General features: G+C 49.5%; 1 protein-coding gene across 1 annotated transcript; it reads left to right on the forward strand.

The window, feature by feature from the left end:
- The first annotated feature begins 10954 nt into the window (after window positions 1-10954).
- On the forward strand, window positions 10955-15927 carry LOC119268808 (putative protein TPRXL). The gene is made up of 5 exons (XM_037550516.1): window positions 10955-11219; window positions 11985-12572; window positions 13685-14012; window positions 14090-14167; window positions 15544-15927. The coding sequence occupies exons 1-5, from the start codon at window positions 11125-11127 to the stop codon at window positions 15592-15594; spliced, it is 1140 nt and encodes a 379-aa protein (XP_037406413.1). The 5' UTR covers window positions 10955-11124; the 3' UTR covers window positions 15595-15927.
- Window positions 15928-16093: the final 166 nt, after the last annotated feature.

Genomic DNA, 16093 nt, shown 5'->3' on the forward strand with positions numbered 1-16093 from the left:
GGGGTTTCGGGGGTCCACCGGGAGGGGCCACCTCTCTCGGAGGGCCTCATGGGCCGTATAGGAAAGGAACCAGCCCTTGGAGGGCTGGGCGCATCCCCCCCTTTGGGCCCATGCGCCTAGGGTTGGGGTGGGGGGAACCCTAGAGGGGGCGCCCCCCTTGCTTGGGGGGCAAGCGCCTCCCCTTGGCCGCCCCCCTCTAGGTCTGATCTAGAGGGGGCCGGCCCCCTTCCCCCTTCCCCTATAAATAGAGGGGCAAGGGGAGGGCTGCACACCGCATCAAAGGCGTAGCCTCTCCCCTCCCCAACACCTCTCCTCCTCCGTTAAGAGCTTGGCGAAGCCCTGCCGGAGTACTGCCGCTCCACCACCAGCACGCCATCGTGCTGCTGTTGGAGCTCTCTTCCTCAACCTCTCCCTCCTCCTTGCTGGAACAAGGCGTGGGAGATGTCTCCGCTCCGTACTTGTGTTGAACGCGGAGGTGCCGTCCGTTCGGCGCTAGGATCATTGGTGATTTGGATCACGACGAGTACGACTCCATCAACCCCGTTCTCTTGAACGCTTCCGCTCGTGATCTACAAGGGTATGTAGATGCACTCCTCACCCTCTCGTTGCTGGATGACTCCATAGATTGATCTTGGTGATGCGTAGAAAATTTTAAATTTCTGCTACGATCCCCAACATGGTGATTCATTGAGAATAAATGGATCTTCAAGAGGAAGACGGATGCTGATAGTAGTGTTACTATCTACAAAGCTCGAATTGTCGTAAAAATGTTTTCGACAAGTTCAAGGTGTTGACTACGATGAGATTTTCTCACTCGTATCGATGCTGAAAAGTCTGTTCTGGAAGTCATGTTAGCAGTTGCAGCATTTTATGAAATCTAGCAAATGGATGTCAAAACTGCATTCCTTAATGGATTTCTTAAAGAAGAGTTGTATATGATGCAACCAGAAGGTTTTGTCAATCCTAAAGGTGCTAACAAAGTGAGAAAGCTCCAGCGATCCACTTATGGACTGGTGCAAGCATCTCGGAGTTGGAATATATGCTTTGATAAATTGATCAAAGCATATGTTTTATACAGACTTGCGGTGAAGCCTGTATTTACAAGTGAGTGGAAGCACTACAACATTTATAATAAGTATATGTGAATGACATATTGTTGATCGGAAATAATGTAGAATTTTCTGGAAAGCATAAAGGAATGTTTGCAAGGAGTTCTTCAAAGAAAGACCTCGGTGAAGCTACTTACATATTGAGCATCAAGATTTATAGAGATAGATTAAGACGCTTGATATATTTTCAATGAGTACATACCTGACAAGATTTTGAAGTAGTTCAAAATGGAACAGTCAAAGAAGGAGTTCTTGCCTATGTTGCAAGGTGTGAAGTTGAGTAAAGACTCAAAACCCGACCACGGCAGAAAATAGAAAGAGAATGAAAAGTCATTCCCTATTGAAAGTGCGTTAAGTCGACTAAAGGGGGGTGAATAGGCGATTTTTATGAATTCTTCACTGAGGAAATTCAGTACTCAGATGCATACATGACATAACATAAACATGGATATCACGATGAAATGAAAACAGACACAGAGTACAGAAAGCATAAACACAGGATAAACAGAATGAAGACAAACAGACTGAAGAAATTGAGCTGAGGAAATAGAGAAAGTCTTCACTCAAAGTCTTCAAACAGATATGAACAAGCACACAACACAGAAATGAGGAAATGGAAGGTAGCTTAGGCGAAGCCCTGCGTCGGTAGCTTCATCAACACCGTCACCACGCCGTCGTGCTAATGAAGCTCTTCCCGGAAGCTCTACTAGATCGTGAGTTCGCGGGACGTCACCGAGCTGAACATGTGTTGAACGCGGAGGTGCCGTACATTCGATACTGAGGATCGGTCGATCGTGAAGACGTACGACTACATCTACCGCGTTGTCATAACGCTTCCGCTTACGGTCTATGAGGGTATGTAGACGACACTCTCCCCTCTCGTTGCTATGCATCACCATGATCTTGCGTGTGCGTAGGAAAATTTTGAAATTACTATGTTCCCCAACACAGGTGACTTCCAAACCTTCACAGACTCAGTCACTCGGCGATCCACAATTTCCTCTTGGATGCTCTAGAACATGACGCCTAACCGTCTGGAAGATGCACAATCTTCAAAGGTAACAAGCGTCGGATCCACGCAAAATAAATCTCTTCAGTGATGCTCAATCATTTTGGGTCTGAAGGTGTTTGGGTTTGGGTTTTCCTCACTTGATGATTTTCGCTCAAAGTCCTCGAATGATGGGATGCTCTCAAATGACAAGTGTCAGTTTCTCTCAGAGCAGCCAATCAGCTAGTGGTTGTAGGGGCGGCTATTTATAGCCTAGGGAGCAGCCCGACATGATAAGACATAAATGCCCTTCAATGATATGACCGTTAGGTGGAAGGATATTTTGGGACAGCTGGCGCGTAGCACAACAACGGTCGGAAATTTGACTAACAAATTCCTCAGGGCTATCGTGTTCCTCACTTGTAGGCAATTCGCACTGGCGAATTCCTAACTCCTCAGTCAGAACAAATTCCTCAGAGACCATAAGAGCTTCGTTTGTGTCACTGAAGAAATTTGACTGAACTGTATGAGATTTCCAATGGCTTTACTCGAAGGGATTGGTAGGTGTAGGATTTTGAGTTGAGCATCACTTGGAAATTATTCCTTAGTATTTCCTCGACCCCCTTTAACAGTACGGTGTTTCCTATGACTCAAGAAAGAGAAAATGAAACTACGAAAACAAAAGTCTTCATGCTTCATGTTCCTCGAATGAATACTAAGTCTTCAGGATCACACCAATTTCTTCACTTTCAAAGTCTTCAGTCAAAGAACTTCATTTTTAGGGGTCGACTTTCTCTGTAAATATCAAACTCCTCATAGACTTATAGACTTGTGCACACTCACAAACGCATCAGTACCTTAACCTATAAGTCTTCAATACACCAAAATCACTAAGGGGCACTAGATGCACTTACACCTATGCCTCAGTTATAGGTTCTACAAAGTATGATATGCTGTGTACCAGACCTATTGTGTACCTCGCCATAAGTTTTGCAAGAGGGTACAATAGTGATCCATGAGTGGATCACCGGACATCGGTCAAAAATATCCTTAGTGGAATAAGGAAATGTTTCTCGGTTATGGAGGTGACAAAGAGTTCGTCATAAAGAGTTACGTCGATGCAAACTTTGACACCGATATGGGTGACTCTAAGTCTCGATCTAGATACATATTGAAAGTGGGAGCAATTAGCTAGAGTAGCTCCGTGCAAAGCATTGTAGACATAGAAAATTTGCAAAATACATACGGCTCTGAATGTGGCAGACCTGTTGACTAAATTTCTCTCACAAGCAAAACATGATCACTCTTTGGGTGTTAATCACATAGCGATGTGAACTAGATTATTGACTCTAGTAAACCCTTTGGGTGTTAGTCACATGGAGATGTGAACTAATCATGTAAAGCTGTGAACTATTGGTGTTAAATCACATGACGATGTGAACTAGATTATTGACTCTAGTGCAAGTGGGAGACTGAAGGAAATATGCCCTAGAGGCAATAATAAAGTTGTTATTTATATTTCCTTATATCATGATAAATGTTTATTATTCATGCTAGAATTGTATTAACCGGAAACTTAGTACATGTATGAATACATAGACAAACAAAGTGTCCCTAGTATGCCTCTACTTGACTAGCTCGTTAATCAAAGATGGTTAAGTTTCCTAGCCATGGACATGTGTTGTGATTTGATGATCGGGATCACATCATTAGAGAATGATGTGATGGACAAGACCCATCTGTTAGCCTAGCATAATGATCGTTCAGTTTTATTTGCTACTACTTTCTTCATGACTTATACATGTTCCTCTAACTATGAGATTATGCAACTCCCGAATACCGAAGGAACACCATGTGTGCTATCAAACATCACAACCTAACTGGGTGATTATAAAGATGCTCTACAGGTGTCTCCAATGGTGTTTGTTGAGTTGGCATAGATTGAGATTAGGATTTGTCACTCCGTCTATCGGAGAGGTATCTCTGGGCCCTCTCAGTAATGTACATCACTATAAGCCTTGCAAGCAATGTAGCTAATGAGTTAGTTACGGGATGTAGCATTAAGGAATGAGTAAAGAGACTTTCAGGTAACGAGATTGAGCTAGGTATTGAGATACCGACGACCGAATCTTGGGAAAGTAACATACCGATGACAAAGGGAACAACGTATATCGTTATGCGGTTCGACCGATAAAGATCTTCGTAGAATATGTAGGAACCAATATGAGCATCCAGGTTCCACTATTGGTTATTGACCGGAGACATGTCTCGGTCATGTGTACATAGTTCTCGAACCCGTAGGGTCCACACGCTTAACGTTCGGTGACGATCGATATTACGAGTTTATGTGTTTTGATGTACCGAAGGTAGTTCGGAGTCCCGGATTTGATCACGGACATGACGAGGAGTCTTGAAATGGTCGAGACATAAAGATTGATATATCGGAAGCCTATGTTTGGACATCGTAATGGTTCCGGGTGAGTTCGGGCATTTTTCGGAGTACCGGGAGGTTACCAAAATATGGGCCTTAGTGGAAAATAGGAGACGGAAGGAAAAGGTGGGAGGCGCGCCCCCTAGCCCAATCCGAATTGGGAGGGGCCACCCTTTCCTTTCTCCTCTCCTCCCTTTCCTTCTCTCCTACTCATACTACATGGAAGGGGGGAATCCTACTCCCGGTGGAAGTAGGACTCCCCTAGGGCGTGCCATAGAGAGGGATAGCCCCTCCCCTCCTCCACTCCTTTATATACGAGGGAGGGGGCACCCCATAGACACACAAGTTGATCAGTGATCTTTTAGCCGTGTGCGGTGCCCCCCCTCCACTATAATCCACCTAGGTAATATCATAGCGGTGCTTAGGCGAAGCCCTGTTCCAGTAGCAACATCATCACCATCATCACGCCGTCGTGCTGACGAAGCTATCCCTCGAAGCTCTACTGGATCGTGAGTTCGCGGGATGTCACCGAGCCGAACGTGTGCAGATCGCGGAGGTGCCATACCTTCGGTGCTAGATCGATCGATCGTGAAGACGTACGACTACATTAACCGCGTTGTCACAACGCTCCCTCTTACGGTCTACGAGGGTACGTAGACAATACTCTCCCCTCTCGTTGCTATGCATCACCATGATCTTGCGTGTGCGTAGGATTTTTTTGAAATTAATGTGTTCCCCAATAAATGCTTCCGCTTTCGGTATACGAGGGTACGTGGACACACTCTCCCCTCTCATTGCTATGCATCTCCTAGATCGTAGGAATTTTTTGAATTACTACGTTCCCCAACAGGAATTTCATAATCAATATTTTCAGTAGGTGCAGTAGGTTGAGGGGTGACTAATTCTGGTTCCGGTCGAGGTGAAGATACCCCGAACAAACGCCTCAAAGGATTGTTTTCCATAGTAACAAGTAACAATAAATTTCAGCATGTAGTAATAATTTTTCCTTACCAATTTCCACTTACCAAGAGTGCTTCACTCCCCGTCAATGGTGCCAGAAAGAGCCTTGATGACCCACAAGTATAGGGATCAATTGTAGTCCTTTCAATAAGTAAGAGTGTCAAACCCAATGAGGAGCAGAAGGAAATCACAAGTGGTTTTCAACAAGGTATTCCTTGCAAGCACTGAAATTATAAGTAACGAGTAATTTGATAGCAACATAATTTGTAATGAGCAAGTAATGATAATAGTAACAAAAGTGCAGCAAGGTAGCCCAATCCTTTTGAGGCAAAGAACAGGCCAAAACGGTCTCTTATGATAAGCAAAGTGTTCTTGAGGGTACACGGGAATTTCATCCAGTCACTTTCACCATGTTGGTTTGATTTGTGTTTGCTACTTTGGTAATTTGATATGTGGGTGGATCGGTGCTTAGGTGTTGTTCTTACTTGAACAAACCTCCTACTTATGATTAACCCCCTCACAAGCATCTCCACGAGAAAAGTATTGAGAATAAATTCTAACCATAGCATTAAACTTTTGGATCCAATCGGTCCCTTACGGAATAGCGCATAAACTAGGGTTTAAGCTTCTGTCACTCTTGCAACCCATCATCTAATAACTACTGCATAATGCATTTCCTTAGGCCCAAATATGGTGAAGTGTCATGTAGTCGACGTTCACATGACACCACTAAGGGAATCACAACATACATACCATCAAAATATCGAACACATATAAAATTCACATGATTACTTGCAACAAGATTTCTCCCGTGACCTCAAGAACAAAAGTAACTACTCACAAATGATAATCATGCTCAAGATTAGAGGGGTATTAAATAGCATATTGGATCTGAACATATAATCTTCCACCAAATAAACCATATAGTAATCAACTACAAGGTGTAATCAACACTACTAGTCACCCACAAGTACCAATCTATAGTTCTGGTACAAAGATTGAACACAAGAGATGAATTAGGGTTTGAGAGGATATGGTTCTGTTGAAGATGTTGATGGAGATTGCCCTCCCCAAGATGGGAGAGTTGTTGGTGATGATGATGACGATGATTTCCCCCTCCGAGAGGTCAGTTCCCCCGGCGGAATCGCTCCGCCGGAGGGCAAAAGTGCTCCTGCCAAAATTCCGTCTCGAGACGGTTGCGCTTCGTCCCGAAAGTCCTCCCCTTACTTTTTCTAGGTCAAAATTACTTATATACCATAAGATGTGCACCAGAGGTGGGCTGGGCTGAGCACAACCCACCAGGGCGCGCCTGGGGGCCCAGGCGCTCCCTGGTGTCTTGTGCTCACCAGGTGGCCCTCCTCCGGTAGTTATTTGCGCCAGTATTTCTTATTTATTCCATAAAAATTCCTCGTGAAGTTTCAACTCATTTGGAGTTGTGCAGAATAGGAAGCCTGACGTAGCTTTTTCACGTCAAGATTTCCAGCTACCGGAATTCTCCCTCTTTGTGTGTACCTTGCAAATTATGAGAGAAAAAGGCATTAGAATTACTCCAAAAAGTATCATTATGCATAAAAACATTATAAATAGCAGTAGGTAAACATGATGCAAAATGGACGTATCACCCTAGAGTGGAGAGGGCACCATAGGACAACACTTGCGCGACACGAAAAGCACCATAGGACAACACAAATAATAAAACATACAGCTCAAACCAATCATGGTAATCAATCAACCATAGGAAAAAACAGATCTACTCAAACATCATAGGATAGTCACATGTCATTGGATAATAATATATAGCGTTGAGCACCATGTTTAAGTAGAGATTACTGCAAGGAGAAGAGGTGTTACATCGCTGCATAGAGGGGGAGAGAGTTGGTGTTGATGGTAGCGAGGTTGCTGGTGTAGATCGCCATCACGATCCTTGCCCCGGCGGCACTCCGACGCTACCGGCAGAGGGGGGAGAGAGCCCCCTCCTTCTTCTTCCTTGACCTCCCCCCTAGATGGGAGGAGGGTTTCCCCTCTATTTCATGGCCTCCATGGCGGCGGAGGTGCGAGAGCCCTTCGAGATTGGATCTCTCTCTCTCTCTCTCTCTCTCTCTCTCTCTGTTTCTCTTCTGTTTCGCGACCCTGCTTTCTGGCCTTTCACCGTTTCTTAAATTTCCGGAGATCTGTAACTCCGATTGGGCTGAAATTTTAACACGATTTTTATCCGGATATAAGCTTCCTTGCGGCCGAAGGACACCTCCAACCGACCTACGGGTGGCCACAAGCTTGCCAGCGACGCCCTGGTAGGGGGCACCCCTTGAGCTTGTGGGCCCCTCGAGCCATCTCATGTTCATTCCATTTCCCCAAAATCACATATATTCCAAAAAAATCTCCGTCGATTTTTATCGCCTTTGGACTTCGTTTGGTATGGATATTCGGCGAAACAAAAAATATGAAACAAACAGGAACTGGCCACTAGATCAATATGTTAGTCCCAAAAGATAATATAAAATGTTGCCAAAAGTATATGAATGTTGTAGAATATTGGCATGAAACAATCCAAAATTATAGATACAACAGAGATGTATCAAAGAGCTACTGACGGTGTCCCGCATTGGGGTTGGCTCACTTAAGGGAGCATGGCCTCGATACCCACCGGGGCCCACCTGGCCCAGAACAGAAGGGAAGCCCTAAAGGAGCGTCAGAGACCCTCGTGTCCTCCAAGACTAAGGGTGACGGCACCCAGATCACATCTACTGCCATGTAAACCCCAGACCTCCCTACCTATATAAAGGATGATCGGGAACCCCTCTAGATCATCTATATCCAGATAGACAAACTCTCGGTAGCAATCTCATACACCATTGTAACCCATCGCATGAGGTATCCCTCCGCCTTGAATAGCGAAAGCAAGTAGGATGTAGGGTATTACTCTACGGAGGACCGAACCTAGATAAACCCTCTGTGCGATCTCTGACCTAAGACTTCCAGCTGCACTTGGACCCCTATCGAGGGACCTAACAGTATTTTGCACCGTCACCGGGAACTTCTTGCATTCATGGAATTTTGCATGAACTCTAAACCAAAAGGTTGATCCTTTTTGCTCTGCCCCAATCTTGGGATATTGTCCAATGTCCTTCCAACTATCACAAATGAGCCCGCTTCATCCTTTGTGTATGCCTTCGTTTGAATGTTTTGCCGTCTCTTCTTTTGCTCATTGCTTGATGAGTGAGCTTATCAGCAAACAAATGCCCCCCCTCGATGTACACTTAATCTTCTTCCTCTTGCTCGTACTCGTATGGCTATTCTTGGCCTTGCGTGAAGGTGTGGGCCATGCCCTCTTGGCCTTGCGTGGAGCGGCCGCGCCCATCTTGGCTTTGGTTCTCATTGTGATCGAAGCCCTGTCACCTTTGCCACCCTCTAAAATGATGTTCTTCATGATGAACTCATTGGCCTGGTCATCTTGTGTTGATGCCGGCATTTAGTCGAACAGTCGGTGGGCGTCAGGACGGTTGCCGGTAGGGATCTTACGCGCCCGCTTCCTTTGCCCCTCGGTGGACAACCCGCCGGCCACAGGCGTGGCGTTGAGGTTGATGGACGTGGGTGTAGGGGTGACCACCCTCACACTCCCTTCCACGCGAGGTGGAGAAGCGGATTGTGTTGGGGATAAGTTGGGCGTCCGCAGCGTGGGGGAGGTGCGAAGTGCCTCCGCCCGTGGCGGACGGGAAACCGACGTCCCCGTGGGCATGGCGACAGCGACTAGAATGGCCGTCTCGGCGCTGCCATGGCTGAACCCTAGAATCATTAGGGCTTGTTGTGTGGCTTGGCGGCGAGGGGCTCATTCTCCTCGATGGTGCCTCCTGTCATGCGGTGCGCGGCTTGTACCTTCCTCTGGCTAGCCCTCTCCGCCGATTGTATTGTCTGTTGCTCCCGTGTCTGCTCCTTCTTGGGCTGCTTCTTATGGGTGAAGCGGGGCTTGCCGGCCACGCCGTCGACCATGGACAACGGGGGCGGCGGGGTTTGGCGCGCCGGCCATGGTGAGAAGGCGGGAGGGTTTTGAGAGAGAATGGAGAAAATGGGGTGGATGTGCTACTGTGTGGCGGGGGCAAGGGGGGGACAAGGGCGGCGTCACGCACGCCCACGCAGACAGAAACCCGATCATATTTGAACCGAAAATGGGTTGCAGATGGATAAAAAATAGACGCACGTCCATCTGCATCGACACGTTGAGCCGAGGTTTATGTCCGTTTCAATCCAAATAAACGCGCGCTGTGACAGAATGGGTCGTGTGATTGGAGTTGCTCTGCCTATGCGTCTCACAATTCATACAAATTATGGAGTCTGCAAATATAACCACTCTACCAGAGTTTGCCCCTAAAAATTCCTCCCCACGCCCAAATGTTGCTGCCTGCTCTGGTTCGCTCCTCGGGTGCGAAAGCCGTGCGTGCCGATCACGACGACGATGCACAACCGCCTGCCTCCTCACGTCCCCCGTCCGCTGCCTATGCGGTACGTCGTATAGCTGGCCAAACGGGCCGGGATAGTTGGGCCGGCCCGGTAGCACGGCCGGCACGGCACGGGCCTGGCACGGCACGACACGTGCTAAACGGGCCAGGCCCGGCACGCGGCACGCCATGGGCCGTGCCTGGGCCTGAAGGGCGAGCACGCGGGCCGGCACGGCACGGCCCGATTAACTTTTTTATATTTTTTATGTATTCTAATATGGGCCAACAGGTAAAAATAGGCTAAAAACGCTCAATGCGCAAAATAGGAGGTAGATTAGTGGGCCTGGCGTGCCGGTGGGCCGGCCCGATTAGCATACGGGCCGTGCCTGGGCTGCAGGCTGCAGCACGCGGGCTGACACGGCACGGCCCGTATAATAATCGTGCCTAGGCGGGTCGGGCCGTGCCAGGCACGATTAAGATGGGCCGTGCCGTGCCGGGCCGGGCCGGCCCGTTTGGCCAGCTATAGTACGTCGTACCACCACCGTACCGTCGATGTGGCGATCCCATCAAACTCATATCATCCGTCCGTTCAAAACCAGATCGGCGCTCTCTGGCTAATTCGCACACTCATCTGGGAGACCCACCGGCCAGCGAGATGCACTCCCCGTAGACGTGGCACAGCATAACGCAAATGTAAGTGACTGCCATGTGGGACCCAAATGACCAAGCTGTCCTAAATTTCTTTCTTTCTCAATTTAGTTTGCGGTGACGTCTGTTAGCGACGAGATCTCCCAGTGGCTTGAAGGGCAAGAGAGGAGGCCGCACGGATCTCCCCGGCCTTCGTACACAAGAAGCCCACGAATTCTCCGCAAATCACCACACTGCCACGACCCGACGCGGGGGCAGTTTCGGCACCCAAATGCGGTGGCAGAACGGTGGATAGGCAGCCCTACCCGAGGGCAAAAGGGGAACGCCGAGAAAGATAAAGCCTCTATTTGGACCCCCGGCTCTGCTCCCATCGCCATTGCTGCTCTCTCTTCTTCCTCCTCCCACCCTCCCTCCCCGGCTCCTCTTCTTCCCACAAATTTTCCTCGAAATTTCGTGGCCGCCTCCTGTTCGTTCCGTGTAGACGAACGGGGGAGTGATTGCTCGGCGGCAGGAGGAAGGAGCCTGCCTCGAGCGGTTGGCCGGAGGCCAATTTTGATGCGTGGCCTCCTCGAGGTCCACGCGATTGGCAGGGACGCCGCGTCGACGAGCTCATCGAGACTGAAGGCCGTTCCCGCATTGGACATGATGAGGTAGCCGGCAGATCTCCGTGTTCTCTCCCCTCTCCATCTTCTTCGTGCTCTTCTTCTTTCCTTACATCCGTGTCTGTTTCTGTTTGTGTTCAGATCGACGCGTGCGCTGTTTCCATCTTGCGTGCGTTTGATTTTTGGTTCCGGCTTCTGTTTTCCTTTGGTTGGTGATGGATTTCATCTCTTCGCCTGTCCTCGGCCGCAACCGGCCGGCCTTGTAAATTTCTCACCTTTCATGCGTTTACTTTGTTGTAATCTGGCCGCCGCCGCCGTCTGAGTTTCTGGATTTTCCCTTCTTCTTCTTGCGGTTTGGTTGATCTGTGCTTTGGTGTTTCGATTCTGAGTATGCCAATTTACGCGGTTGCGTTTGGCTCCTGATGAATGATTCGGCGTTCTTAATCTCTGTATGTATTTCGCAGTCTTCTGCTCGTGCTCTGAATACTTCCTGGTCGTCTTCTCCGTTCGTTTCCGATGCTCTTGTCCGGCTGTTTGGTCCGAATGACAAGCATCCTGCCGTTTCTTCTTGGCTGCATCTAAGGCTCTCTTCGTGTGAAGATTGGAGTTCATGGTTCATGGCCGAAGTGTTTTCGTGTTCTTCGTGCTTACCATCCCGATTCTGCCGGCCGTTGAATTTTGCGGTCGTTTTGTGATCGGTCCGCCGTGTTCTTCTTTTCATTTCATCGGCAACTCCATGGCCGCCGATTTGTTACTTACATTTTGCAGCAGATCCCTTCTGTCCGGCCAAATCGCTAACCCGCGTCGCTGCAGGTACCAAAGGCTCAGCCCGGACTGCCTCCCGCTCGCCAACGGTGGCGGCAGCGGCGGCGTCGCACGCAAGCCGGCCTCGAGATCCTTCAGAGACGACGAAGGCCCGGCGGCCGCAACCGACGGTTCCCGACTGGCCTCGTACCTCGCCGCCTCCCAGGCGGACTCCAAGGCGCCGGTGCGGGCACGTGCGCCGCAGCCGCCGTCGTCGTCGGCCGCGCGGAGCCCAGCGCGGGACCACGGCCAGCACCACCCCTCAGACTCCTCCGACACGGCCTCCCCGAGCTCCACCGGCGCGGGCACAGGCGCGGTCGGCGGCGACGTGCTGCTGCAGTGGGGGCACAACAAGCGGTCCCGCTGCCGGCGCGACTCCTCCGCGGCGTCCTCGTCGGCGTCGCCGTCCTCGCAGCGTCGGCAGGCCCTGGGCAACGGCAAGATCCAGCGGCGCGCGTCGGCGCCGGCGCCGGCGGAGAAGCTGATGCCCCCTCCTCCGGCCACGATCACGCGGGGGTCCAACCTGAGGTCCTCGTCGTCCTTCCCGCCGCGCGCCGCCGGAGCAGACGCCAACCACCAGCCTCCCCACCACAGCAGGTACGGCCTCGTGTCCCCGTCCCGTCTCGTCTCGTATATCCTGGCCTCGCGTCCCCGCTCCTCTCCCCTATTTCTCGCCGGTTTTACCCGGCGACCGTGACCCTTTTTCCGTTGCCGCTTGTGCCCCCGAGGAAAGGGAAGCTACCGGGCCGCTCGGCCATCTTGTTCTTGTTGCTGGAGTCGTGGGATCGTGGGCGTTATTTATTCGCGTGGTGTTTTCGGCGTTCGGGTTTGGGCCTCTTTTGTGTTTCTGGTGAGCTGTGCCGCCCGCCCGTCTTTTAGCACCGCAACAAGATTTGAAGCAAGATTCCTTTCTTTTCCTCCAATTTGAAGCAAGTAGGTTTTCTGATTTTTCTACGTAGTAATATTTAATATTTTACATACGTGCTGCCTTGATGGCTCGATGATCTGGATCGCTCCATCTCTTCCTAATTTCGTGCCATTTATTTACGTTTTCAAAGGCGATTTTATTAATTATTGCGGAAAGTTTCGTGTCTGGATCTGGACGGGGCGGTAACTTTACCGTCCCTGTCGTCCCTTGACCAATCCGTGGACACAAGAGGTGACATCGGGGGCAGCAGCGCCCGTATTTGTCACACATTGCGTGATGCATGGGGGACCCAACTAGATTGCCATATCTGCTCAAATTCCTTCCACTCCAGGGCCAATTTCAGCTTCCGTGGATTGTTCGGCCGATCTAGCCGCCACCAGTAGTAGATTTCAGCTTCCGTGCTAGCACGACCATGATATGAATCGCAGCATCAAAGGGAAAGTAGTAGTACCGGTGTGCACATCTCAACTCCTCGATCTGCTTTTCTTTTCTGTATGTATGGATGGGCAGCAACAGTAGTTGTAGCACCTCTGCAAGGAGAAAAAAAAGTGAGTTCTAGTAGTAGCAGCTTTGCTAGGTTTTTGCATATATATTGTATGCATCTGGTTGTGGCAGGGGTCTCCCTCCGGTACTAGTACCACCGATCCACCACCCTACCCACCCTTCTTCCCCTTTACCCCTCAGCAGCCCCTCCCAACCACCGCCGCGTCCATCATCACCAGCAGCACCACGCCACCCCGATCGATCCCATGATTGACGCCATGTTTTCTTGCGCGATCAGGTCCGTTGAGGAGCGATCGGGCGGCGTGCACAAGCGGTCGTCGCCCGACAAGGCGCCGCACCACAAGCCCCCCGCCGCGGAGCATCACATGGATTCCAAGAACGCCCACCACCACCACCACAACAACCACGACTCGCAGCTGGCGTCCGCCGCCAACGGCAACGGCACGGGCGCCGGCGAGAAGCTGGGCGGGGAGCGGCTGGAGCTTCCCCGGATCTACATCTCGCTGTCCCGCAAGGAGAAGGAGGACGACTTCCTGGTGATGAAGGGCACCAAGCTGCCCCAGAGGCCCAAGAAGCGGGCCAAGAACGTGGACAAGTCGCTCCAAGTATGCATCTACTATCTCATCACGCTCCTGTAAAAACTGAATCCGATCGGATCCATCTGACCCGTGTCTTGCTGCAGTTCGTGTTTCCAGGGATGTGGCTCTCGGATTTGACCAAGGGCCGGTATGAGGTGCGAGAGAAGAAATGTGTCAAGAAGGTATAACAAACAATCAATCAATCAATTCCTAGTTTTCCTTTTCCTTTTCTTTTTCTGCTGCTGCAAAGAAAAAAAAATTGTTTTTGAGATGGAGAAAAGAAAAGCATAAAGGAAAATTACTACTACCTCGGTCTAGGTGTGTAAGTCATCTTACGCGACCAAGGCGGAAAGGAAAACAAGAAAACTTAATGTCTTTTTGCTAATTAATAGCATTGCATGTAATGAACTAACCACTGCATGTCATGTTTGATAGCCTCAAATCATTGAAAGTATGCACGGCCCACATCTTTTATTGATTGATATGTCACAAAACAAGAAACAAGGAGGGAGTTAATGTATCGTGCCTAAGTGTTTTGAGATTATCTGGTTTTCGTAAGGTGATTTACACACCTAGAAGGAGGGAGTACTACTAGTGCTGATTCTGATTCAGGTAGTAGGTTGATTGGTTCAGGGCATGTGATTGATGGGCTGCAATGCAAATTAATCAAAGCCTTAAAGCGGGGTTAATTAGTTGCCCTTTTCTTTTCTTTTCTTTTGGGAGGATGGTCACGTGGGGCCCATGATGACCCGTGATGCTTCTTCGTGCCCTCATTCATGACGGTGCCGAGTTATTTCGCCCCGCTTTATTGCTGTGGACGTGAGGATGCAACCGTGCTAGCCGATTTCTCTTGCCCTAAGCCCCTAACCTCAACAATCTTGTACCCAAAAAAAAGGTTAAGTAGATTCATCACCCTGCAAACTGCACTATCATGTGCGGTTTTCCCAAATTAAAGAGCCGAACCCGGCGAACAACTCAACTGCTACCACTACTACTACTAGTAGCCACACAAGAAAAATCCCGAGGTCTCTTTGGGAATGAGGTCCACCTGTCAGCCTCAACTCGCCGTTGGCACTTGCGCCCTTGCAAATGGGCCGGTCCAGCGGAAGGGGCCCATGTGGAGACATGTTTCTGTCGCTCGCTTGGACCACATGAGATGGCGCGCCCGGATAGAGCTTGGTATCATAACCAGGAAAAAAGAGAATAAAAATGAAAGGAGAAGGTTTGAAAAGCTTTCCCTTCTATCTGCTGGAATTAGCATCACTGCAAGTTTAATCTCTACGTTAATACTAGTAGCACGAGGCACCAACCCTGAATCTTGTACTGGTAGTAATCTGCAGAAAGGAATCTTGTAACATGAACTCCAGTGTTTAGTCCCGGAAGACTGCATGGTTAGGTCGTGCTTGTGGTGTTGGATACTCTAGCTTATTATTTAAGCACCTACAAGTAACGCGGCTCTACAGTGGTAGTATTGCTAGTCTTTGTTTCTACAGTGTCTCGCATCCTTTGTGCTCGGCACTAACATAAACCTCCCTCTCTCTCTTGATTTTGAATGCAGAGGCGAAGAGGGCTGAAAGGGATGGAGAGCATGGACAGCGACTCGGAGTGAAGAGCGCAGAGGAAAGGAGACGAGACGGCCAAGGAAGAAGATGGGGATGTCATGTGTGGAGCGAGGCGTGTTAGGAGAAAACAAAACCGGTAGAGAGAGCTTAGCCCAAAGGAATGGACGCGACATTTGTAAATGGAGACGGAGGAGGCTTGGCCGGTGGCAAGAGCTCGCGTGCCTACGTGCTCGCCTTGCAGACGAATGATGATGATGCCTCCCTAGGCTGTTTTTTCCTTTTGCGGAGCCTTTGGTTCGAAAATCTCGTTTTGGGGGGCGTCACTGAGCTCCTTTTTTTTGAGGGAAAGGGGGCGTCACTGAGCTCGAGTGTTTGCGTTTCCTCGGCGGTTGCTCTTGTAATTAGTTCCTGCGATGGAGTGGGCCTTGCTTCTAACGACATGGGCCTAGCCCTGATGCACGGCACGCCAAATGCTAATGGAAGAAGCGACGCAACTGGGCCCTCCCATGAGAAAACAATAAAAGGAAAAACAAGAGGCATCACCCT

The sequence above is a fragment of the Triticum dicoccoides genome, chromosome 3A (assembly GCF_002162155.2).
Source record: "Triticum dicoccoides isolate Atlit2015 ecotype Zavitan chromosome 3A, WEW_v2.0, whole genome shotgun sequence".
Taxonomy (NCBI): Eukaryota; Viridiplantae; Streptophyta; class Magnoliopsida; order Poales; family Poaceae; genus Triticum; species Triticum dicoccoides.

Bases quoted from the DNA above. Each gene is read 5' to 3' on its own strand.
- LOC119268808 (XM_037550516.1), top strand. From the start codon at position 11,125: ATGCGTGGCCTCCTCGAGGTCCACGCGATTGGCAGGGACGCCGCGTCG. The intron at 11,220-11,984 runs GTAGCCGGCAGA...GCGTCGCTGCAG, and splicing joins CCCGCATTGGACATGATGAG to GTACCAAAGGCTCAGCCCGG. The intron at 14,013-14,089 runs GTATGCATCTAC...GTCTTGCTGCAG, and splicing joins ACGTGGACAAGTCGCTCCAA to TTCGTGTTTCCAGGGATGTG.